At 40.7% G+C, this 25,684-nt stretch overlaps 1 protein-coding gene across 4 annotated transcripts in view; it reads left to right on the forward strand.

Annotated features, from left to right (window-relative positions):
- DCAF11 (DDB1 and CUL4 associated factor 11) overlaps positions 1-25,684 on the forward strand; it is a 51,853-nt gene that overhangs the window by 14,952 nt on the left and 11,217 nt on the right. For all 4 annotated transcript variants that reach the window (XM_077469447.1, XM_077469461.1, XM_077469453.1 and 1 more), the window contains exons 3-10: positions 645-772; positions 5,960-6,078; positions 11,120-11,175; positions 11,307-11,407; positions 13,945-14,091; positions 23,361-23,415; positions 23,738-23,806; positions 24,050-24,107. In XM_077469447.1, coding sequence (XP_077325573.1) covers positions 645-772; positions 5,960-6,078; positions 11,120-11,175; positions 11,307-11,407; positions 13,945-14,091; positions 23,361-23,415; positions 23,738-23,806; positions 24,050-24,107 — 733 coding nt within the window. The remainder of the gene's footprint in view (positions 1-644; positions 773-5,959; positions 6,079-11,119; positions 11,176-11,306; positions 11,408-13,944; positions 14,092-23,360; positions 23,416-23,737; positions 23,807-24,049; positions 24,108-25,684) is intronic.

Consider the following 25,684-nt stretch of genomic DNA (forward strand, 5'->3'; position numbering starts at 1 on the left):
AAGGGACACCTCTCACTGACTGTTATGTCCCTTGTGCTGATTTTTAAGTTTTTTATTTTGGCTTCACTTAAGACTTTAAGACAGCCTATTTACAGACCTCAGTAGCTCAAAATAAAATGTACACTGCAAGTAAACAGATTCTCCTGTGCCCTCTCTTTATATAATCCATAGTTCTCTGTAAACATTGTCACTGGTATACCCAGTTTTAATTATTATTTTTTTGTAAATTAAAAACTGCTATAATAAAGTAGTGTAAAATAATAATAGTTTTTAAACAAAATAAAATTGACCCAAATCGATTATAATTGCCTTTACTAGTCTGCTTTCATGTGTAGAGAATCCACACAGAGAATGACAAACATATTTATTAAATTGTGTAGAAGTTTAGGGTACAACACTGCAGGTTACACAAAAGCAAACATTTTTCAACTGCACATCGTATTTAGTCGTAAGGCTATATACACAGTACTTTCTTTTAATATCAAACAGTTCATAAAGGGCATCGCAATTATTCTACCATATTATTCATTTCTGCACCTATCATGTCCTATTCATGCATCACCACCTAAAGTGCAACCAAGTAAACAAATTACAGAGTTGTGGTGTTTTGGCTGATATATTGTGTTATTTCTGTACATCCACAGAGGGCAGGTGCGGCTAGTTCAGGGAGGAGTTCCTGCAAGCGTGCATCTGATACAGTCCCTATCTGATTCTGATGATGACAATGACAGTGCTTGGGAGGGATGCTTGGGAGATCGCTACAACCCCCCTGGTAAGTAACTTCTGAATCCTTAGGATCATGATGTCAGCATTCACCAGCATTTCATCTAACCTAAAGATTTTAACAGGTACAGTATTTATTTATGTCACTGCGCCTTAAACTTGCATATATTGAAATTTAGTAGAGTCCAGAAACTTAGACTGGGTTCACACTAGTGCGATGCCAGAAATTGCATGTGATTCACATTGTATTGCTGTGCATATCACATGCAATGTCTGTGCGATGCAAATTGGCTAAAATCGCATCGCACTCACACCAAAATGGTGCAGGACCCTTTTTTGGTCCACACTAGAATCGGATTGCATGGGTGTGAACACCCATGCGATCCAATTCCTGCACCATTTCACAATTCATACTGCGATCTGCAAACCGATTTGGGGGCATTATTAACTTTACATTGACACCTGCAGGGGTTCGCAGATGTCAATTTGAACTGCCTGCGATAAAGGTGTGATGGAGGAACCCACATAGGAATCTCAGGGTTTCCCTCATCGCACTGGTGTGAACCAAGCCTTACACTGATATACATGCACCAGCTTAACTCCTTTAGGATCATAAGTCAAATTTGTGAAGATGGGGTGGATACCTTACCACTCAGCCGCCGGATATATGTGTCACTGTTCTTTTCTGGGAAGTGCTTCATCAATTCTCCCAAAACTGTGACCAAGCTATCAATGATTGGGAGCCGGTAGGAGCGGCTCCCAATGACTTCAGTACTGCGCTATATGTATAGCCAGTCACAGTGCCTTATGATCAGGAGCCCCTTCTACTGACCTTAGGCATCATGGCACATTTAAAGTGCCGGCTCCCATCAGTGCAAAGGGGGTAACTAAAAAAGTGTTGGAAAAAACAGTAACCAATAGCAAAAACCAACTTAAATTGCACCTCACATATGTTTAGCGGAGTAGAATAATGACGACTTAATGTTCTGCTACTTTGTCTGGAGTATGGTTTGACCCAGTGACCATGTGTTGCTGCTTCTTCTGTTGCAGTACATGTTGGTGACCAGGCTGTGCTCTCTGGCAGGGGTGCTGAATAACAAAACTAGCTGCAGAGAATTTTTTTTTTTTTTATATAAACATCCTTGTATTCAAGGGGTTAACCACCTCGCGCCCACCCTATAGCCGAATGACGGCCGTAGAGCAGGCGCGTTCGTCCGGGTGGTCGTCCCTGGACGGCCTGATGTTTACTTCCGCAATGCGTGCCGCCGCGGGCGCGCATCGCGGAAGTTCTGTGTTCGCCGTGTCCCCCGGGGACAGGCAAACACAGATCTCTGTAAACGCCCAATCACAGCGGCCGTTTACAGCGTGATCGGCGTGTCCAATGGGAGATGATCTCATATGTAAACATATGAGATCATCTCGCAGTGTCGCTCTCCCTCCTCGCACAGACAGTGTGAGAGGGGAGAGATGAACGGCTGCAGCGGCAGCCGTTCTGCTTGTAGTAAGGAAAAAAAAAAAAAAAAGTAAAAAAATAAAAGAAAAAGTGCCATCCGCCCCAGTGCTACCTGCCCCCAGTGCCACCTGCCCCCAGTGCCACCTGCCCCCAGTGCCACCTGCCCCCAGTGCCACCTGCCGTCAGTGCCACCTGTCGTCAGTGCCACCTGTCATCAGTGCCACATAGTGCCATCTGTCATCAGTGCCACGTATCAGTGCCATTTGTCATCAGTGCCACCTGTCAGTGTCACGTGCCATCTGTTGTCAGTGTCGCGTGTCATCAATGCCACTTATCAGTGCCATCTGTCATCAGTGTCACGCGTCATCGGTGCCATGTATTAGTGGCATCTGTCATCGGTGGCACGTATTAGTGCCACGTATTAGTGCCATCTGTCATCGGTGGCACGTATTAGTGCCACGTATTAGTGCCATCTGTCATCGGTGGCACGTATTAGTGCCACGTATTAGTGCCACGTGTCTTCAGTGCCACGTATAAGTGCCACGTGTCATCAGTGCCACGTATAAGTGCCACGTGTCATCAGTGCCACATATTAGTGCCATCTGTCATCAGTGCCATCTGTCATCAGTGTCACGTGTCATTGTCCTGGTGCTTCAAAAGTGTAATAAATAGTCAACAAGTTAGATGTGTAATTTATGTTCCTAGAACACATGATGGCGCTACCTGCATGTTGGGCCTCTCTATGTGGCCAGGCTGTGAAAAAGTCCCACACATGTGGTATTGTAATACTCAGGAGGAGTAGCAGAATTTTTTGAGGTGTGTCATTTGTGGTATACACATGCCACGTGAGAGAAATAACCTATTACAATGACAATTTTGTGGAGAAAAAAAAAAAATGAAAAATCTTAATTTTGCAAAGAATTGTGGGAAAAAAAATGACAACATCAAAAAGCTCACTATGCCTCTTACTAAATACCTTGGCATGTCTACTTTCCAAAAAGGGGTCATTTGGGGGGTATTTGTTAGAGGTCGACCGATATATCGGCCGGCCGATATATCGGCCGATATTTGCCGTTTTTTTAAATAATCGGCATCGGCCGATTTGTGCTGATTAAAAAGCCGATTTAGAACTACAGCGGGACTTTGAAATGACTTCTGTATAGAATGGTCTAAGTTGACTGAGTCGTCATAGCAACCCTTTCCTCCACTCTGGGCAGGCTGCCAAGAAAAGAACAGAATGATACAATGTTTACACTTGAATGAATGAAGTCATCTCTGTGTAGAAGTTCTCAGTTTAACCATTTAAAGACTAAATCTTTTCTGACACTTGTTGCTTACAAGTAAAAAATCCTGTATTTTCTGCCAGAAAATCACTTAGACCCCCCCAAAAATTATATATATTTTTTTAGCAGAGATCCTAGGGAATAAAATAGCGGTTGTTGCAATATTTTATGTCACACGGCATTTGCACAGAGGTCTTTCAAATGCATTTTTTTTGGGAAAAAAAATACACCATTTAAAAAATAAAAATAAAATAAAAACAGTAAAGTTAGCCCATTTTTTTTTTTTTTGTCCAAAAGTTTTGACTACCTGTTTTTATTTTATATATATATATATATATATATATATATATATATATATATATATATATATATATATATATATATATATATATATATATATATATATATATATAAATTTTTTTTTTTTTTTATCTAAATCATACATACAAGTAAACTGATTGGAGGTTTGTTTTGTTTAATAAATGTTTAAGTGTAAGAAATTTTCTGTATCACGTATGAAGGCTGCTTTCACACTGGAGCGGGCAGGCGTTGATGGTAAAACGCAAGTTTTAGCGGCTCTTTACCATCATTTTAGCGGTGCTATTTGGCTGCTAGTGGGGCACATATAACCCGGCCAAGGAAGAGGTTAAATGCGCCCATGAAGCACCGCTGCCAAATCGCATTGCATGCGCTTCGGCAGTGGTGCCCATTCATATCAATGGGCAGGAGTGGTGGATGAGCGGTATACACCACTCCAAACGTGCTGCTTGCAGGACTTTTTTTTAAGATCCTGCCAGTGCATCGCCTCAGTGTGAAAGCACTCTGTCTTTCACACAGACTGCAGGGGAGCCATTTTACAGGCACTTTACAGGCGCTATTTTTAGCCCAAAAGCGCCTTAAAACGCCCCAGTGGGAAAGGTGTGTTAGATCAAGGGGGATTAAAAATAAATAAATAAAATAAAATCGGCCTAACATATCGGCCCAAAAAAATCGGCATCATATAGCGGCTATCGGCCGCCATGATTTCTAAATATCGGCATCGGCATCGGCCAGAGAAAAACCCATATCGGTCGACCTCTAGTATTTGTACTTTCCTGACTTGTTCGGGTCACAAGAAGCGAGATAGGCCACCAGTACATCAGATGTGATCAATTTTGTGCGATTCGCACCACAGCTTGTAGACTCTCTAACTTTCACAAAGACCAAATAATATCCACTAATTTGGGTTATTTTTACCAAAGATATGTAGCAGTATAAATTGTGGCCAAAATTTATGAAGAAAAATTAATAATTTGCATAATTCTGTCACAGAAACAAAGAAATATGCGTTTTTTTTCAAAATTTTCGGTCTTTTTTCATTTATAGCGCAAAAAATAAACACCCCAGAGGTGATCAAATACCACCAAAAGAAAGCTCTATTTGTGGGAAAAAAGGACACAAAATTCATTTGGGTACAGTGTTGCATGACTGAGTAATTGTCATTCAAAGTGTGAGAGCACCGAAAGCTGAAAATTGGTCTGGGCAGAATGGTGTTTAAGTGCCCAGTAAGCAAGTGGTTAAAATAAGCTCATGACTGCTGCATCATCAGTGAGTTTGGTATTGATTTTTTCAGACAGCAATTGGAATGCAAGTAAAAGTGATCCAAGTAGCTGTAGAGCCACCCAGTCACTTTTACAGGGCTCTGAAGGTGCTGCTGCTGATGGCCGTAAGGATTCACGGGGTTCTGCTGTTCCTCTGGGAGTCCAGGGCTGCAGTAAATGTATTACAACACTTCAAGGTTCAGAGATGTAATTCCTTGGCTACTGTAGCCTGGGAAACAGCTAATCAAGCATGATCTGTGCTTTATTAGCTGTAGTGAAAGGCGGGGGAGACATTAGAATTATAATAGACCCTTGATGTGTCACTAAAGAGGACCTGTCACTTGCCCATGCTATTACCAAGGGGATTTCCTAGCCCCTAAAGCTAAAATGGAAAATAGATATATATATAAAAATTGAAAGCACCCCTTGCATTCTGAATGTTGCAGTGATAGCACTTGAATTAAAGACTAAATTCAGGCTTCATTTCAAAAAAGTTTGGATCAAGCGGTCCAAGTGAACCATTTCTTTTGCTAACACATATACCTGCTGTCATCATCATATAAACTGTATGTAGCATTAGTTCTGGCAGTGGGATGGGGATTTCCAGTCCAGTTCCCAGAACAAATTGAGTCAGGCTGAGTGCTGCTCAGCCATTCACAGGAAGCTTTGTATTTTTATGAATGAATACAAAGCTTCCTTTGAGTGGCTGAGATTGTGACAAGGTAGTTTATGCATAATAATTTGAATTTTTCTTGGGCGCCCTAAAAATCCCTTTCCCTTTCTTCTGCCAATCGTTTTAATAGCTGTAATTTGTTTTTGTTTTTATAATTATTTTTTGTTTGTATATCTTTTATTAAGTTGCTTTATTTATTGAAAACATTTTGCTTTATTTTGTTACTCTTTCTTGTTACCTCCTGTAGCTGATCCAGCTCCAGACACTGCTTTACTGGATCAGAGCCAGATTAGAACCCAGGTTCTGCTAGCTACAGGGAGGTTACAAGCACGCACAGAGAAGAATATGACCCGACAGCTGTTGGAGGTAAACTGTTCATTCTGTCTTGTGGTAACATTTGTATGGTATTCCACATACATTACGTTTTATGGTTTAGCCCTCATGAATTTCACATACTCTGCTACAAGCCAATCTATAAGTAAAATGTACCTAATGCAGCAATACAAGGAGGGAGGCACTTTAGTCTTTTTTTTTATATTTTATTTGCTAATTTCACACTGCTGACTGTTCAAGTGAAACTCAAAACATATCAGAAAGAAACTTTACTGTTTTATCTGTCCTTTTTAAAGTGTGTCCTTTATGGGGAATCTCTTACTACTGTCACCAGAACCTAGACCACTTGCAACCAATCCAAAAAAAAGTGAAACCCATGAGGTCTTGGTAATGCCACTTTGAGCCATGCGCACGCCACATTAAAAAGTAGAGATGCACCAAAATGAAAATTCTGGACCGAAACCGAATATTGAGGATGCACTTAAACGAAAACCGAAATAGACAGTTTTTAAAAAATATATATTTTTTAATAAACAATTGTATTTTATATATTTGATTTTTTAATTACAATTTTGAAGTGCTTTTTGTTAAAGCTCAAAAAAAAAGTGCATCCATTTAAAATCTATTTATGTCTTTACACTGATCTGTTGGCTCCCCATTGGAATTCATTGAAAACGCGGCAAAAACGATTTCCAGTCACATGACCTATGAAAATTGCAGCAAAATTGCACTTGTTTTTCAATGTTTTCAATGGCTTATTTTTTTCTATCGGCAAAACGCTGATAACCCTATTTTCACCTGAGTTTTGGAGGCTGATATATCAGTGCATTCCTATTGTATAGAAAGGGCTTTACATATCATAGGTAACTGTGGGACAAGTTTCCTGACTACACAAGGCATCTTTGTTTGGGTGGGGGATATATAATTTGAGTGCATAGTATGCCAATGTGGATGTCTTTAATATGTTATATCATACTCTGGATCCAGCGCAACTCCTGGAAAATATATATTTTAAAGTCCCAGAGCCAGCATGTTGCAAATCTTCACTGAAGTCATCTTCATTTCCATATTGTGGACCACAATTTTCACCAGCCTTCAAAGAGTAGATGGACCTCAAGTATAAAAAGATTATGTTAACATATGGAACTGAGCACAGGCTTATCCTCATGTTAAGTAGAGGTCTTCTTTGAAGTGGACTTCAAGTGAAGTGTTAACATAAAGCTGTGTTATGTTATGGTATGCTTCAAGCGCATGCTGCTCTAGGCTCTCTCCTGTGCTACACATATAACCACATGCTTGGGCCTAGTTCAGTAACATGATCTCTGTTGAAGGGGAAGATTACCTTTTTACATTGATTTACCTTTGTGTTAGTAGAGCTCATGAGACCAAGTTTGTAGGATTTTGCATGTGAGCAGCACTGCTGGGAACCTGGAACAGCATTTTCTCCTGGTAAGGGTAGTATTCCAGACCATTATTTATTTTTTCATCTATCCCAGCAAGGCTTTTGACAAAAAAAAAAAAAAAGGAGGGAAATGACCACACTAATGGAAAAAGAGAAAGAAAGCTGCTAGCACCACAATTGACATAAATTGCATAACTCGGAAACCATACAGTGCAGCGCTAAATGGTTTAGCCGCTTAAGCCCCGGACCATTTGGCTGACAAAAGACAAGACCACTTTTTGCAATTCAGCAATCTGCGTCGCTTTAACTGGCAATTTGCGCGGTCATGCGACGTGGCTCCCAAACAAAATTGACATCCTTTTTTTCCCCACAAATAAAGATTTATTTTGGTGGTATTTGATCACCTCTAAGTTTATTTTTTGTGCTATAAACAAGTGACAATTTTTAAAAAAAAAACATTATTTTTAACTTTTGCTATAATAAATATCCCCAAAAAAATGAATTTTCCTTAGTTAAGGCCGATATGTATTCTTCTACATATTTTTGGTAAAAAAAACGCAATAAGCGTATATTTCAGCGCCATTATTTTTGCTTCACTATTTTTTTGAATTCGGAATATCGTTTACACATTTTGATATATTAAAGCGGAAGTCCACCCTAAAGTGGACCTCCGCTCATCGGAACCCTCCCCCCCTCCGGCGCCACAATTGGCACCTTTTCAGGGGGGAGGGGGGTGCAGATACCTGTACATTACAGGTATTCTGCACCCACTTCCGGGATAGCTCTCTGCGGAAAGGGGCGTAGATTACGCCCCTTTCCGCAAGTGCCCCGCTGCCTGCTGGGAAACACACAGATCCCAGAGGCAGCGGGGACCGTCCTTATTGCGCAGCGCGATTCGCGCATGCGCAGTAGGGAACCGGGAAATGAAGCCGAAAGGCTCCATTTCCTGATTCCCATACCCAAGATGGCGGCGGCAGCACCTTACAGACGATCTAGAGATCGGGTTCGGGTGCCGACATCGCGGGCGCGCTGGACAGGTAAGTGTCACTATTTTAAAAGTCAGCAGCTGCAGTATTTGTAGCTGCTGGCTTTTAAAAAAAAAAAAAAAAAAACGCGGAGTCCCGGTGGACTCCCGCTTTAAGTGGCAGCTGTAGTTTTCATTTATATAGGTTTTACTTATTCAAGCGCACAGTGGGGTTACACAGGTGAGGGCGGTATATTTGTGGACCATCAGTTTTGAATAAGCGTATATTGATTGGTTTGCGCAAAAGTTATAATGTCTACAATATAGGGGATAGTTTTATGGCATTTTTATTCCTTTGTTTTTTTTTTGTTTTTTTTTACTAGTAATGGTGGTGATCGGAAATTTTTATCGTCACTGCGATGTTATGGCGGACACATTGGACAATTTTGACACATTTTTGGGACCATTGTCATTAATACAGCGATCAGTGCGACTAAAATTGCATGGATTGCTGTAAAAATGTCACTGGCAGTGAATGGGTTAATATGTGTCCTAGGGAGTGTTCTAACTGAAGGGCAATGGGACTGTGCAGGGAAACTAACAGATCGCGGTTCATACTCTGTATGAACAGACGATCTGTCAGTTCACTGCTCCGAGAACCGGAAACTGTTCTCCTCGTGCCCCGATGATCACAGGAGCCCGGTGTTGATCGAGACGTCTGGGCACTCGCATCGGGGAGCGAGAAGGGGCACTCGCCTCTGGCGGCGCACAAGCACCCCCTAGTGGCCGTTTATCATAGAAAACCTATATGATAGAAGCTATGTGAAAACATCAAATCAAATGAGTGCAGAATGGAAAATTGATAATGAGAACAGTGTACTATTAAACAACAAGGAAGTGTCCATATGCAAAAAGGGTGCTTGAAATGAAAATAATTCACAAATGCCGATTGCCACCAGAGTGACAACCCCACCAGCATAGATAGTGATATTGCACTTAACAGAGAGTGTGGACCCAAGTGCCTTAGAGCAATGAGTCACACAAGCACAGATGATTACACATCAAATCCGGACGCCCAATTGCTCCAGTATAGATGGTATGGATGGATGGATCACACAAAAGCCCAATGCTCTGGTAGGAATGGACCTCTGCTTAGATGGACTGTATCTCCCATATCAAACACATATATGTAAGCCCTAGGAGGATGTCATCTTTGACAAAATGCGTCATCATCCAGCTTCTGTTAAGGTCATTCCATACTACAAATGATGTTTACTTCACTTTTTTGTAAGTATTCTGTACTTTTCAATAAAAATTAGTTTTAATGGTTTTACACTTTTTGCGACTACTTAGTTTGTTTCCACATATGTGTTTAAACTGGGAGACATGGTTCATCTAAGCAGAGGTCCATTCCCACCAGAGCCTTGGTGTTTTGTGTGATCCATCTATCCACACCATCTATACTGGAGATACCTGAGCGATTGGACGTCCAGATTTGATGTGCAATCATCCCTGCTTGTGTGACTCGTTGCCGTAAGGTACTTGGGTCCACACTGTCTGGTAAGCGCAAAATCACTATCCATGCTGGTGGGGTTGTCATGCTGATGGCCATCGGCATTTGTGGCTTATCGTTTTCATTTCATTCACCCTTTTGGATTCTGATTGCATATGGAGACGTCCTTGTTGTTTCATAGTTTACTGTTCTCATTATGAATTTTTCATTCTGCACTTATTTGATTTGATGTTTTCACATACCTTTTGTGATATATGTTTATGTATATGATCACTTTATACACCATTTAGTGCTGCACTGTATAGTTTCCCAGTTAAGGCTGTTGACATGACTTTAATGTAAACCTGTGGTGATATCTTGATTTTTATGCTGTGAACTAAAGCTCCAGTATTGCCATCACAGAGTAAAAATAGTGACTTTCTGAAAATCTTTTTGTAGAACTATCAACCCCCTGCCCTCACATATCAATTACTGTCTTATTGGGTCACTCGAGCCTTAGACTTTACAGTGAGATGATGGAGGCCATTATTTTCTCTATAGCTGGGATGTGGAGCTGTTGGGGAAGGAGCACTCCAGCATGAACTGATATCTTGCTGTTAACTGCCAGCTACAGTTATTCTATTGGGTGTCGCCAAATGTTTCTTTAGGTTAGCATTTAAAGTATAACTAAAGGAAATGTGTTTTTTTTTTTTTTTTGTTTTTTTTTTCGTTTTGGATACAGTGGAGATGGATTAGAATTTTACTGCTGTCTGTGCTCCTGTTAGATAGATTCACCCTCTATATATGTCCTGTTTACCATTATCCTCAAAAGTGAATGTAAAAGAATCCCCACATTTTTTGTTGTGATCTAACAAAGTAATAGAGGGGAAATGTTTACAATGTTGATACTAGTTCTGGTGACCTGGGGTCCCCAAGGAGTTTCCTTAAGTTGCAGAGCTTTTCTAACTTTCTGTTGTGGCTATGGGACAGGAAGTGAGGGGAAATCTCCCCAATAGGACACAGATGGCAAAAAACCCTCCCTTGCTCTATCCAAATTAAAAAAAATAAAGTTTTGCCTATAGTTCTACTTTAAGTATGGGTGCACCATTTTTTTTTTCAGAATTATAGCCCATAGCTCATTATATTTTTTCCTATTGATATGAGAGTGATTTCATTATTACACTTGACCAATACTCTTATTGTTTTTTTCTTTAAGAGAGTGCGGGGAAGGTGTGGTTTTTCTCACGGAGAGCAATGTCGTATGACTTCAAAGTAAGGGTTATCAAATTAGTAATAAAATATATTTTTGTAAGCATATTTAATTGATGTGGAGAGAAATGATATGCTGTGAATCTACGTCACAACTACCGCAGCCCTTTTGACTCTGAACTCTTTCATTGCAGTTTTCTGCCAAACAATGTGTCTGCCACAGATTTATACTCCCAAAAGGCATTCTGTGGAGTATATTCTCAAGATGGTTCAATCTTTATGTCTGCCTGCCAGGGTATAGTGTTTCTTCCATTTTGCTATACTGTGTACAGTTTTGTTTAGGCATTTCAAGTTAATTTGACCTCTTGAAACTCTTCTTTTTTTATGTGTTTACATACTGCACAACTTTATGTTCTATGCTCTTCTTTTACTTGCAGAATTAGATATAACAATTAAGCAGATAATTGCCTGTATTGAGCTTCTATAATTTCTATGCACATAATATGTTCTCATAATGTAATGGGAAGTGTCTCTGTCATAATTAGCAGCCAGATTGTACTTCTCATCTACTGGGTTTGCAAGAAAATCTGAATAAATGCTGTAGGCTGCACCTCACCTTTAGACTTGAGTAATTAGACAAAAGTGTCTGCATGGCTACCCAATGGCATTCGGATTGCTGTTTCTGCAAGGGAAATGCTAAAATAACCCTGGAGACATTAACTGATTAGATGTTTGCAGAACAATGGTGGCATTACTTATCCAAGTAGCTTATTACTTGGCTTCTCTTTAAAAAATACAAAGAAACTGGAAACCAATAACAAGTGCTTGAAGACTAATTACTTTTGCATAAAACACACTTCCCATCCCTAGTGTGCAGCAAATGAAAATAGTTAAATTATGTTTCTTTTTATTTAATCTTATCTGCAAATATACACAGAATCCACACAAACCACTTCCAAGTTGCCTTTTCGAGTGCGATTCTTACACGAACAATGGGGATACAAACAGGGGAACATGTAGTATATAGCTGTGTCTAAATTGGGTTCAACAGTACACAAGTTCCAGACTCGCCCAGGGCACCGGAAGACCTGTCTAGTGCGTAACAGATGCCAACATCTGACCCAATCCCGCCTACCCTAACCTTTGTCACTTAGTTAGCTTTTCCGTTACTTTAAAGAAGACTGAAACGTCTAATGAATATTCTGAGAAAAGCATAGGTAGAACAACTTAGGTGTTTGTCAGTGGTTTAAATAAATTGATTTAGGGGGAGATCCCCCAGCTTATTTGTGAGTGAAAGTGCACTTCTAGAGTAAAATCATTTATGAGGGAAATAGAATTAGTCCATTAAAGCTATATTCCAGAAATGGCTATTTTGCATAGCTACATTGATTGATTATGGACCATATCCCCCTCCACACACAGGTGCACACCCAACTCACAAACTGCTTACCAACAGGTAAGATCTTAGATATTGAGGCCTGGCTGCACTTTTTAGGAGAGATCCCTGCTGGAATGGATGGATGGCACACTTCAGGACACAGAATAAGGGCTCCCAGAAAACTCTGCAGGAAAATCTCACGGCAATATCGAGACAAGAAAATAACTTATTGTGTAGTAGTATAAAATGCTGTAGCTCAATCAGACATGTTTCATCCAATGGGGTTAAGTTACAGCAGTGACAGAATCATCCTCGCTGGGGTGATGACTTATCTATTTGCCTGATTTTTATCTGCCTTTTTATTTTATTTTTTTAAAACGGGTGAAGTTTTATACTACTACACTATGAGTTCCTTCCTCATCTCTAAAGTCCCCAAAACTTCTTCTGCTGAGTGTTTTGGGAGCCCTTATTCTGTGTCCTGAAGTGTGCCATCCAATCATCCATCCCAGCAGGGATCTCCTAAAAAGTGCAGTCAGGCCTCCATATCTGAGATCTTAACTGTCGGTAAACAGTTTGTGAGCTAGGTGCACATCTGGGTGTGGCGCAGCATATGGTTACATAAACAGATTGGGGTGATATACACATTTACTTCAAGAATTTTCTTGCCCTGTTCACGTTTGATTTGTACTGATTTTGCACCGTGCACTTTAGTGAATTATCATCTTTGGACGCTTTTTTTGATTGATTTTCACATGATTTTATGCCATATCCCTATGCTAATGGGTTATATGATCAGTGTATTAGCACTTTGACAGTGCAGCACAATTATTTTGTTTATTGGTTTTATCTGTATGTGGGAGTTTAGTGAGTGCTGCTATCGCAATATTAGTTGATGTTAATTGGTTTCATATGATTGTTGGATTTATTATTTTATTTTATTTTTTTACTGTAAGCATAGTCAATACTTCTTGTACTATGCATGTACCTTACCTGGTTGAACCCATAGACACTGGAAATCACTGTCATAGGCCCCACTGCAAGGAATTCTCTGATTGGAAGGGGTGGAGATCGTGGCATCACTACCTCTTCTCTTCACCTCATGCATTCATTGAGAAAAGTTAAAACTGTTCTCTGACAGTGCAAGCGGTCTCCTGTGTTCACTAAGCAGCAGGGCAGCTGCTCAGCACAGGACCCGGTAACTAGCATCAACCACTGCATTAGCAGCGCCCAGCTTCCATGGGACGTTGCCAGATATAGCACATTCATAGTTAGATTGGTCTAAGATTGACCAATGTAACTATGCAAAAATAGCCATACCTGTAATTCAGCTTTCAGTTTCTCTGCAACACCTTCAAATTGCTAATGTTTTCCTTCTTCTTTTTTTTTATTTTTATTTTTTTATCGGGTTTCCGATCTTTTACCCATGTAACTTAAACTTTCTTGATTTGTCTTAGATCAAAATATTCGCCTCTATGACTGCCGGTATGGCGCCTTCAAGAAGTTCCGGACTGTGAGGGCCCGAGATGTTGGCTGGAGCGTGCTTGATGTGGCTTTTACTCCAGATGGAGGACACTTCTTGTACTCTAGCTGGTCTGACTACAGTCAGTATACACACTGTTTTCTTCTATCTATGTTTAGAAATATGCATCAGTAGGGCTAGTCATTTTGTATGGAGGACATACAGATTGAAATTGAACACCCTACTTCATCAGTGTTGTTGTTGAAAACATTTTGCAAAAAAGAGTGAAAGAATAAACCATTTTTAAACTTTCATATTATAATATTTTGCTCGTTTTATAGGTCTAAAAGTTTGTGTTTTTTAGAAGATAGCCACATCCTGAGCAGAAAAGTTTGTCTACTGCCAGTATGTTGTAGAGAAGGACCCCTGCTCTCTATGAGAAAGAAATTAACTCTGCAATGGTCTGACACTCCCCTTTACTGAGCCAGACATAAAATTCTGCAATCAATAAAGTTCATGCCCTTATTGGAGAGTTCTAATTCTGACTTGGCAGGGAGTGTGACGGTCCTATCCAGAGAGACCACTGTTTCAACCCAATGAACAAGGGTCCTTCTATGCAGCATGCTGACAAGGGACAGACCTTTCTACTCGGGCTTTAGCTTCTTTCTAAAGAAAAGAAACTGTAAAGATTACCATATACATTACAATATGGCTGTATAATCTTTAGATCTACTAGCAACTATGTAGTGCAGGGCCCTGTCTGGTTACAGATTGAATGGATAGTTTAGGTAGGTTCTCATATTACATAGAATTGGCAAATCTAAGGTTGATTGTACAAAGATTTTACTGTAACATGTATGATGAGCTTAAGATTTTGCACATGATGCAAATGGAATGTATTTCGCTGATTTAAAGTAGGAATTAAAGACGCAGATACTTGCCTCCACTCAAACAATCTGACATGCTGGGATTTTCACATTCCCAGCTCAGTGTACATTGTAAAAAAGACTTTGAAAAGGCAGGTACATTTTTTATTTTGTTGAAGAAGAGACATAACAGCTTGTTGCTTTTACACTTTAATTCCACTTAAGCCCCTTCAGATCCGCGCTATAGCCGAATGACCGCTACAGCGCAGACCTATTTTTCAAAGCATCTGCAAAGCAATTTGGCAGCGGCGCTACATGGGTTGTATTAACCCCTTCTTCAGCCACTGAAAGCTCCCCGCTAGCGCCCAAAAAGCGCAGCTAAAACTAGTGGTGCTTTATCACCAACGCTCTCACCACCACATTGTGAAAGTAGACTAAGATGAAAGTTCAGTTGGGCTAAAGCAAATTAGAAAAGCTAGAGGTACGCTTTACAAGTATTCAGTGTCAGAGTGATGGTCATTTAGTATACCGTAATTTTATTTGACTTTGCATTGCCCACCTGGGAAAATAGCAGAAACTGGTTTAAGAAAGGAATGTCTATACTTTCCACAAATGGCAAACCTTAAATACTTGCTTGAGAATATAAGGACTTTATTATATTAGATCAATTGGTGATTTGTGTAGATCAGGGGTGTCCAAACTTTTTTCAAAGAGGGCCAGATTTGATGACGTGAACATGTGTGAGGGCCGACCATTTTGCTTGACATTCTTTGAACCATTGAATATTCGGTCTAAGTGTGTCCGTCCGAGCACTAATACACGGCCCAACAAGAATTCTCTTGCCTTTGTCGCTCTCTGCACTTTAGGGGGTACCGTTAATTCTTAATGGTACCCCACACATTGGAAAATGTAGGGTGCTTTTGGTGCAGTGCAATAAAAAAAAAAAAAAAAAAAAGCTCGGGAACTTCTTTCCCTGCATTTTTGTGAGTAGGGAAGTCCATTGAGATTAATGGGCTGCCCTACACACAGTACGCAGCCACACAGATATTTCATTTACAGGCTTAAAACAGGTGACGAGGAGGCAACACAATGCCTCTTTACTGCCATTCAAATGCCTCTGAAAAGAGATCTGTGCATGGATTGCTTTTCAGAGGAGCAGCAGTACTGGCTAATATCACACACAAGCCCTACAAAAGCCGTTTTGGTGGTATAAGAATTGGGGGGGGGGGTGTCCGGATTAAAAGTAACACACACAGACACATGTGTGTGCGCGCACACACACAGACACATGTGCACGCGCACACACGCAGTCACATGAGCGACTTTTTAACACTAATCTAGCTTGTAGCATAGTACAGTACCTTTGCAGCTTCCTCATTCAGCCGGGTACTGCACTATAGGGGGAAGCAGAGAGCACAGCACACTCTTCTGCACTTTACTTTCACTTTTGAAGCTCACGGAGCTTCTCACAGTGTCAGGGATCGGGCTCATCTGACAGCCCTGATCCCGCAGCACACCAGGCGGGCCGTTCAAAACCGGACCGCGGGCCGCAATTCGCCCGTGGGACGGACTTTGGCCATGCCTGGTGTAGATGTTTGTATATATAGAGTTTTTGACTGTTAACAAGTGTGAAAAAACAGCAATATACTTTACAGTATATTGCCTATGTAAACTGACAATCATAAACTGATTCATAAAAGCTTTATTGAATGAACACTGAAGGTAGCCAGACACAGTAATATTTTGCTTAAGATTTCAAGCCCAGCTGCCTTATTATTTTAACTTTGGACAGCGTAGATAAGGGTTAAAACCTCTGTCTTGTTTAATTGCTGACTGTGTCTGCATTGGGAAGATTGCCCTTCTGTTTAAATTCTGTTTATCTGAATGTGAAGAGATGGCTGAATGCGGAGAAATTTAGATCAGGTAAAATAAGTGTTGAACACATCACCATTTCTAGGTAAATATATATCTATAGTATCTTGCAAAAGTGAATACACCCATCACATTTTTGTAATTTTTATATATTTTATATATTTTCGTGTGACAACACTGTATAAATTACACTTTGCTACAATGTAAAGTAGTGAGTAATGAGTGTACAGCTTGTATAACAGTGTCAATTTGGTGTCCCCTCAAAATAACTCAACACACAGCCATTAATGTCTAAACTGCTGGCAACAAAAGTGAGTACACCCCTAAATGAAAATGTCCAAATTGGGCCAAAAGTGTCAATATTTTGTGTGGCCACCATTATTTTCCAGCACTGCCTTAACCCTCTTGGGCATGGAGTTCACCAGAGTTTTATAGGTTGCCAATGGAGTCCTCTTCCACTCCTCCATGATGACATCACGGAGCTGGTGGATGTTAGAGACCTTGCGCTCCTCCACCTTCCGTTTGAGGATGCCCCACAGATGCTCAATAGGGTTTAGGTCTGGAGACAAGCTTGATCCGTCCATTACCCTCAGCTTCTTTAGCAAGGCAGTGGTAGTCTTTGAGGTATGTTTGGGGTCATTATCATGTTGGAATACTGCCCTACCCAACAGCCTCCGAAGGGAGGGGTTCATGCTCTGCTTCAGTATGTCCCAGTACATGTTGGCATTCATGGTTCCCTCAATGAACTATAGCTCCCCAGTGTCGGCAGCACTCATGCAGCCCCAGACCATAACACTCCCACCACCATGCTTAACTGTAAGCAAGACACACTTGTCTTTGTACTCCTTACCTGGTTGCCGCCACACACACTTGACACCATCTGGACCAAATACGTTTATCTTGGTCTCGTCGGACCACAGGACATAGTTCAAGTAATCCATGTCCTTAGTCTGCTTGTCTTCAGCAAATTGTTTACGGCCTTTCTTGTGCATCATCTTTAGAAGAGGCTTCCTTCTGGGACGACAGCTATGCAGACCAATTTGATGTAGTGTGCGGCATATGGTCTGTGCACTGACAAGCTGACCCCCCCACCCCTTCAACCTTTGCAACAATGCTGGCAGCACTCATACATCTATTTCCCAAAGACAACTTCTGGATATGACGCTAAGCACATGCACTGAACTGCTTTGGTCGAACATGGCGAAGCCTCTTCTGAGTGGAACCTTTTCCTGTTAAACCGCTGTATGGTCTTTGTCACTGTACTGCAGCTCAGTTTCAGGGTCTTGGCAATCCTCTTATAGCCTAAGCAATCTTTATGTAGAGCAACAATTATTTTTTTCAGATCCTCAGAGAGTTCTTTGCCATGAGGTGCCATGTTGAACTTGCTGGCAAAATTTACGCTTGCAGTGCAATAGCCTTCGTTTTGACCTGTCAAATCGCTCCAATGTTGGCCTAATCTGACTAAGGGCTCTTTCACACGGACGTGTCCGGGGCCCGCTCTGCTCAGCGGGGGATCGCTCCGTCAATCCCTGCTGAGCAGGAAGATGACAGGTCCATCTCTGCACACTGTGCAGGGACAAACCGGTTTGTAAACATATGAGATCATCTCTCATTGCTGGTGTCCTGTCTCTCCCTCCTCACACAGAGACAGCGTGTGAGGAGGGAGAGCGATCTGTGATATTGTCAGTGAGTGCTACAGTGTTACATTTTTACATCTGCCAGAGCCATCTGCCAGTGCCATCCCCATCTGCCAGAGCCATCTGCCACCAGTGCCATCTTCCAGTGTCACATATCGGTGCCACCTGTCGTTAGTGTCAACTGCCACATCAGTGTCACCTGTGATCAGTGCTACCTGTTAGTGTCACCTGTCAGTGTCATCTGCCACATCAGTGTCGCCTGTCAGTGCCATTTGTGATCACTAAGAATGTCACAAAGGTTATATTCAGCCGAGGAGGCATACGATATTCTTGCGGCCGACGAGAGCAACGGGGAGCTCTCCACTTCGGATTCCTCCTCATATTCAGATTCTGAGGTGGACTACGAGCCTGTCCTAAGCAGTGGTACAATGACAATGTCAGAGGAGGAATATGAGAGTCCGCCCGTCAGATGAAGGCGTACTGGTGAGGAGGCGGTACCATCTACTACCACCGCAGAGCCATCCACCAGCAGCGCAGTGCCATCCACCAACACCGCAGTACCTCGACAAAGGCCAAGTACCAGTGGGGTGTAAACTCAGCCCCAAAGGGTTAGGTCCCATGCCAGCCTTCCCTATTCCCTTCAGGACCCCTTGTGGCTTCCTCCTAACTCAGGAGAAGCTAACGTTCCTCCTTTCACTGCCCACCCAGGAGTCCAGGTGGACACACACAATTTTTCCCCGATCAGACTTTTTCCATAAAATTTTTACTAAGGAAATGCTTGCATCGATTGTGGCCCAGTGCAACCTATATGCACAACAATTCATAGCAAGTAATCCAACGTCCTCTTATGCCCGTCCCTACGAGTGGAGAGCCCTAACAGTGGAGGAGTTTAACTTTTTTTTGGGCCTCACATTCTGTATGGAACTAAACGGAAAAAATTATTTACGTACATATTGGTCATCCCGCCCCATCTACCACATGCCCATCTTTTCCTCAATAATGCCCAGGACCAGATATCTCATGATTATGAGATTCCTACACTATAACGACAATACCCAGTGCCCTCCCCGAAATGACCCAAATTTTGATAAACTTTACAAAATTCGGCCGCTAATAAATTATTTTTCTGAGATCCCCCCCCCAGTTGTTTACCCCAGACCAACACATATGTGTGGATGAGTCCCTGATCAAATTTTCTGGCAGGCTGGGCATAAAACAATTGATTCCCTCCAAAAGGGCCCGCTATGGGGTGAAGATGTATAATTTGTGCGACCGAGCCACAGGGTATACATATTCCTTCATGGTATATGAAGGGAAGGACACCCAGCTACACCCCCCTAATTGCCCAGAATACATCGGATTGAGTGGGAAAGTTGTTTGAGAACTCATAAACCCACTCCAGGAGAAAGGCTACCATCTCTATGTGGACGACTTTTATACAAGTTTATCCCTGTTCCGCAACCTTCATAGAAAGAACACTCCAGCATGTGGCACCATAAGGACAAACCGGAAGGGCTTTCCTCAAAGCCTCGTCAACAAAAAGTTAAGAAAAGGGGAAGTGGCGAGTTTGCGGAACGAGGAAATTCTGGCTGTGAAGTGGAGGGACAAAAGGGATGTGTACATACTTTCTTCGATCCACAACAATACATTCGTTGAGATCACCAGGAAGAATGGCCCAATACAAAAGCCAACATGTATCCATGAGTACAACATGTTCATGGGGGGTGTCGATTTCAACAACCAGATGCTCGAACCCTACCTTTCCACATACACCCGAACGGCCCACCAGAAAGCATTCGATCTGATGTGATTAGCAGACTTTCTGAACGCCACTTTCCTGATAAAATCCCTCCCAGACCAACAGGCCTAAAACGTCAGAAAAAATGTCGGGTGTGCACCAAACGAGGATTGAGAAGAGACACCACTTATCATTGTGCCCAATGCCCTTCCCAACCAGGCCTCTGCATAAGTGACCGTTTCCGCCGTTACCATACTTCAGTGAATTATTAGTAAAATTTGGTAAACATAACCCTCACTTCCTGCCATTTACCTTCACACCACTTATGCCTCTGCTTGCTCTGTAACTGACCCTGGCTTGTTATCCGAACACGCTTCTGCCTACCATTTCTGTACATACCTCTGCCTGATCTGGACCTGACCCTGGACTGTTTGACCATGCCTCTTGCCTGCCTCTTGGACTGATCTTGTACCCTCCCGGTGGACTAGTGGGATTCGTAACAGGGGTCTCACATATTTGAGGGGCTCCAGAATTATTTTTCTGGATGAAGAAAACAATTTCATTTGTTTTCTCATTCCTAGATTAGGGTCTGGAGACTCGGAGGCTTCAAAGAGATTTGGGTGGGAGAAGCCTCTACCCCTATCCCTATTCTGTCCTGAAAAAGGCCCTACTTCTGCCTGCTACCTGTAGGACCTATGCCTATGCCTGTCACATGAACTGACCACACCACATGGATGGACCATGTTCCTGCCTACTACCAGGACCAATATTTTGGCACTGCTGACAATCTCTGCCTGCACTGACCTTGGACTGTATATGGACAGTATCCCTGCCTGCTGCCTGTATTGACTATGAACAGTTTACCTGATTGTTGCCTGGAAAATTTTGTTCGCTTTTGCTGACCAAGTCCCTGCCTGCTGCCTGGACCAGTGCTATCATCCTGTGGACAACTGCGCTGCTAAGACCACAGGTAATCTTTTGTTTACTCTTTGCTCAGCAGAATGTATTTTGGGGTGTAATTCTTGGTATGTGAATGCTATGTGTCCCTGGAACACCTGATGGTGTTCCTTGCATGTTGGGCCTCTGTATGTGGCCAGACTGTGTAAAAGTCTCACACATTTGGTATCGCCATACTCAGGAGGAGTATCAGAATGTATTTTGGGGTGTCATTTTTGCTATGTTACATGCTATGTGTTGGAAATATCTTATAAATGGCCAACTTTGCGTAAAAAAATAAAATGCGTTTTCATTTTTTTTCTACATTTTCCCAAAACTTGTGGAAAAAAATGAACCGTTCAAAAGACTCATTATGCCTCATAGATTATACATTGGGGTGTTAGCTTTTCAAAATGGGGTCACTTTGTGGGCGTTTCCATTGTCCTGGTGCTCCAGGGCCTTCAAAATTGTAATAGGTGGTTGAGAAATGAGATGTGTAATTTATGCTCCTAGAACGCCTGATATTGCTATTTCAATATTGGGCCTCTGTATGTGGCCAGGCTGTGTAAAAGTCTCACACATGTGGTATTGTAATACTCAGGAGGAGTAGCAGAATGTATTTTGGGACATCATTTGTGGTATACACATGCCATGTGAGAGAAATAACCTATTACAATGAAGATTTTGTGAGGAAAAAAAATCTTCATATTGCAAAGAATTGTGGGAAAAAAATTACAACATCAAAAACCTCACCATGAATCTTACTAAATACCTTGGAATGTCTACTTTCAAAAAAGGGGTCATTTGGGGGGTATTTGTACTTTCCTGGCTTGTTCGGGTCGCAAGAAATGAGATAGGCCACCAGTACTTCAGGTGTGATCAATTTTTTATGATTCGCACCACAGCTTGTAGACTCTAACTTTCACAAAGACCAAATAATATCCACTAATTTGGGTTATTTTTTTACCAAAGATATGTAGCAGTATACATTTTGGCCAAAATTTATGAAGAAAAATTTATAATTTGCAAAATTTTATCACATAAACTAAGAAAAATGCTTTTTTTCCCCCAAATTTTCAGTCTTTTTTTCATTTATAGCGCAAAAAATAAAAAACCCAGAGGTGATCAAATACCACCAAAAGAAAGCTCTATTTGTATGAAAAAAAGGACAAAAAATTAATTTGGGTTGAGTAATTGTCATTCAAAGTGTGAGAGCACCGAAAGCTTAAAATTGGTCTGGGCAGGAGGGTGTTTAAGTGCCCAGTAGGCAAGTGGTTAAGCATGCTGTATAAAGCCTTCCTAAACTGATGTTGTATTTGTTTATTTCTGTTCCTGGGTCATACATGGTTTACCACTGCCAATATCAGTTAAGCCTGCCCCCCTTTACCATAAACATACATGCAGACCTTTATGTAATATATAGTGTCCCTTTTTTTCTTCACTTGTATTTTGTTGCACATTTTTTCTGCTCTAGTGTTTTCCATGTGCCAGAACCACTCCTAACCAACGTGTGTGTGTGTGTGTGTGTGTGTATATATATATATATATATATATGTGTGTGTGTGTGTGTATATATATGTATGTATATATGTATGTGTGTATATATATATATATATATGTATATGTGTATATATATATATATATATATATATGTATATATATATATATGTATATATATGTATATATGTATATATATATATGTGTATATATATATATGTGTATATATATATATATATGTATATATATATATATATGTATATATATATATATATATGTATATATATATATATATATATATATATATATATATATATATATATATATATATATATATATATATATATAGAAAAAAAGTAGTAGGTGAGATGCACACACGGTCAGTGAAACAGGTGTGCCAACAATCGAGTCTGTCCCAAAGACTCAATATAAAAAAGCAGAAAGGGATTTACTTTTGTTTGTGCAGCAATCCCTTTTCTGCTTATATATATATATATATATATATATATCTATATATATATATATAGTCAAGAGGTCAACAACAAAAAACACTTAAGATATGGGTCATTGCATGATGATTTATGATTTATTTATTTTTTTACATAGCCATAGTGTAAACATGCAGGGGCCTGTATATTGAGTGTTTTTTGTTGTTGAAGCTGCTATTGCTTCTTGTATAACGCGTATTTACTTTGGTGAGCTAATATGGCATCTCCCAGCATATATCCAAATAAACATATTGATAGGGACTCAAAACTTCAGTGTATACATAAATTAGTTGCCAGGTTTGACTGTAACACTGGAATGTTATTTTACAAGCCAGCTATGTATGTCATGTACCATTTTCCATTTTATCTCATTTTAGTTCATGTCTGCAACATATATGGTGAACCGGAGTCACACACTGCACTGGATCTCTGGTAATAACCTTAAAGGAAAGCTGCACTGAAAGAAAAATGTAGGCTGCCATTGACTGACCTGCTAATGGAAAATGCTAGTCTCTTGGCTGCCTCTAATTGCATTTTTTTATGTCATTGACCTGAAAATAAGTATACAGTCAATGGAACAGCATGAAAGCCAAACGGCTATCATTTTCAGAATGAAATCTGCAATGTAAGCATATTTGTTTTAGTGCGGTTTCCCTAAGATTTTGAGATATTACTTTTTATACTTTACTGTACACCTATATAATACCTAAAATATATTTTTTCTGTAATATTTTATTGCCTTTTTTATCCACAGTCCCTCAGAACGGCGTTTCGCTGTTTTCTCTCTTACTGTGTCTTGTGATGGACGGGAAGTGCTTGGTGGGTAAGTAGTTTTTTGAAGTGAAAGACCTTAAAATGGATGGTTAATAAGAATATATATAACCACACTTATAGGTTGAATTAAAAACAAACTTCTGTACATGTCTGGAAACAGACATGTTCCCCAGTAACTCACTTTGGGTGAACTGCTAGGAATTGTCAGAAGGGATTTTGAAAATAACAATGGTGGTACATTGCTTGCAGGTTATATTTGGTCTTCAGCAAAATCTATGCACTTTTTCCACAGAGCCAATGATGGATGTGTGTACGTGTATGACCGAGAACAAAACCGTCGAACATTAAAGGTATAATCTGTTTTTGTCTTCCCTTTAACTTGGATTTGAAATATTTTATCATACAACGGTTTTTCTCTTTTCTTTTTTGTGGGTTTATTGAAACAGTTTACACAAACACCACGCTTATCTATCTGTGTCTTGGCTAGCCATACATGAGTTGTTGCCATCTTCTTTTTTTTTTTTTTTTTTTTTCCAACCAGCGGGTTGAACAAAAGAAAATGACTCGGTCCTCCCATCCACACACTCAACGTGGATGGGGGATTCTCCCACTGAGCCTTTATATTCTGACAGCGGTGAGATTTCCCCACCGTCAGAATACACTGATCAGCACCGCCAGGTATAGCTGGTGGCACTGATCGAGACAAAAATTTTCAACAGGCTGGCTGTACACAAGTCGATGGATCAACTTGTGTATGACCAGCCCACCCATACATGGCCTAAAATTTGTCTGGTCCCTGCTGAACCGGCCAAATTTCGATCCACGTATGGCTGCCTTAAGTTTGCTTGCTTACAGGACTTAGACTATCACAAGTAAATTCATGCCACATAAGGTCTCCACAGTTCAGTTTTAGGCCAGGTCAGATTAAATTCATGCTAAATAGGAATTAAAAGGGATAGTGTCTGTATTATTCTAAGGATAACTGAACAAGATATCAATGGAGTGTTGGAAAATCCTGGTCCGCATTGCAAGTTGCAGGTGGAAGCTTCATTTTTTGCTTTTGCAATATTGGATTGTGTTTTGCATAAACCAAGTTACTATTTATGTTTCTAAGTGTTAAAACAATAACAAAGCATAACTTTCTGCTGTATCAAACTATGCAGTTAGGCCTCATGCACACTGAGCACTTGCTCTGCTCTTCTGAAAGCCTTAAAAAAAATGCAGTAAAAGCTGTGCATTATACAGGCGTGTATGCATGTTCACACGTATGCATGTAAATGTGCGTTTTATCTGCCCAAACGCTCCTCCCCTAACAGCTGATTGATTGTTTGTTTTTTCCCCCCCAGCTTCTAAACTTTCCTCTTCTATTAGGCTCCATTTACACTGGAGCTCATAATATGTTAGCCTATGTGTCCAAGCACACATGGACTTTTTTTAGCTTTAATGAGCAGTGGAGTTTATGGGCTTTTTTCTGAACGCCAGAAATTCATGTTCAAAGTGCTGTTTTTCGCCGCCAAAAAACGACAAACGCAGATAAACGCTCATAAACACGCGTTAATTAGTGTTCGACATTCTATTTTTTCAATGCATTGTGGGAGTTTGGAATGCACTGTGGGATTTTTGGAGTGTCCTTTGTGTATTTTTATTGCTAATGCTAATAAACGCTGGTACAAAACGCTGTTAAAAGCACTTTTTTTCAACCAGCGTTTTCTGCCAGCAATCTGGCGTCCAGAAAAAGCTTTTTTGAGCTTCAGTGTGCATGGAGCCTTAGGCTCCATTCACGCCTGAATGATTTTCAGCCTTTAAAACGCTCAGCTCTGAAGCTCCAAAACGCCCAACAAGCAAAATTTCATTAATTTCAATGGCCCCGTTCACATATGAGCATTCTGTCACCTGAAGCAAAATGCCTGAAGCTCAAAAAAATACA

The sequence above is a fragment of the Lithobates pipiens genome, unplaced genomic scaffold, assembly GCF_037356315.1.
Source record: "Lithobates pipiens isolate NorthernLeopardFrog02 unplaced genomic scaffold, aLitPip1_a1.2 Scaffold_11, whole genome shotgun sequence".
NCBI classification, from domain to species: Eukaryota; Metazoa; Chordata; class Amphibia; order Anura; family Ranidae; genus Lithobates; species Lithobates pipiens.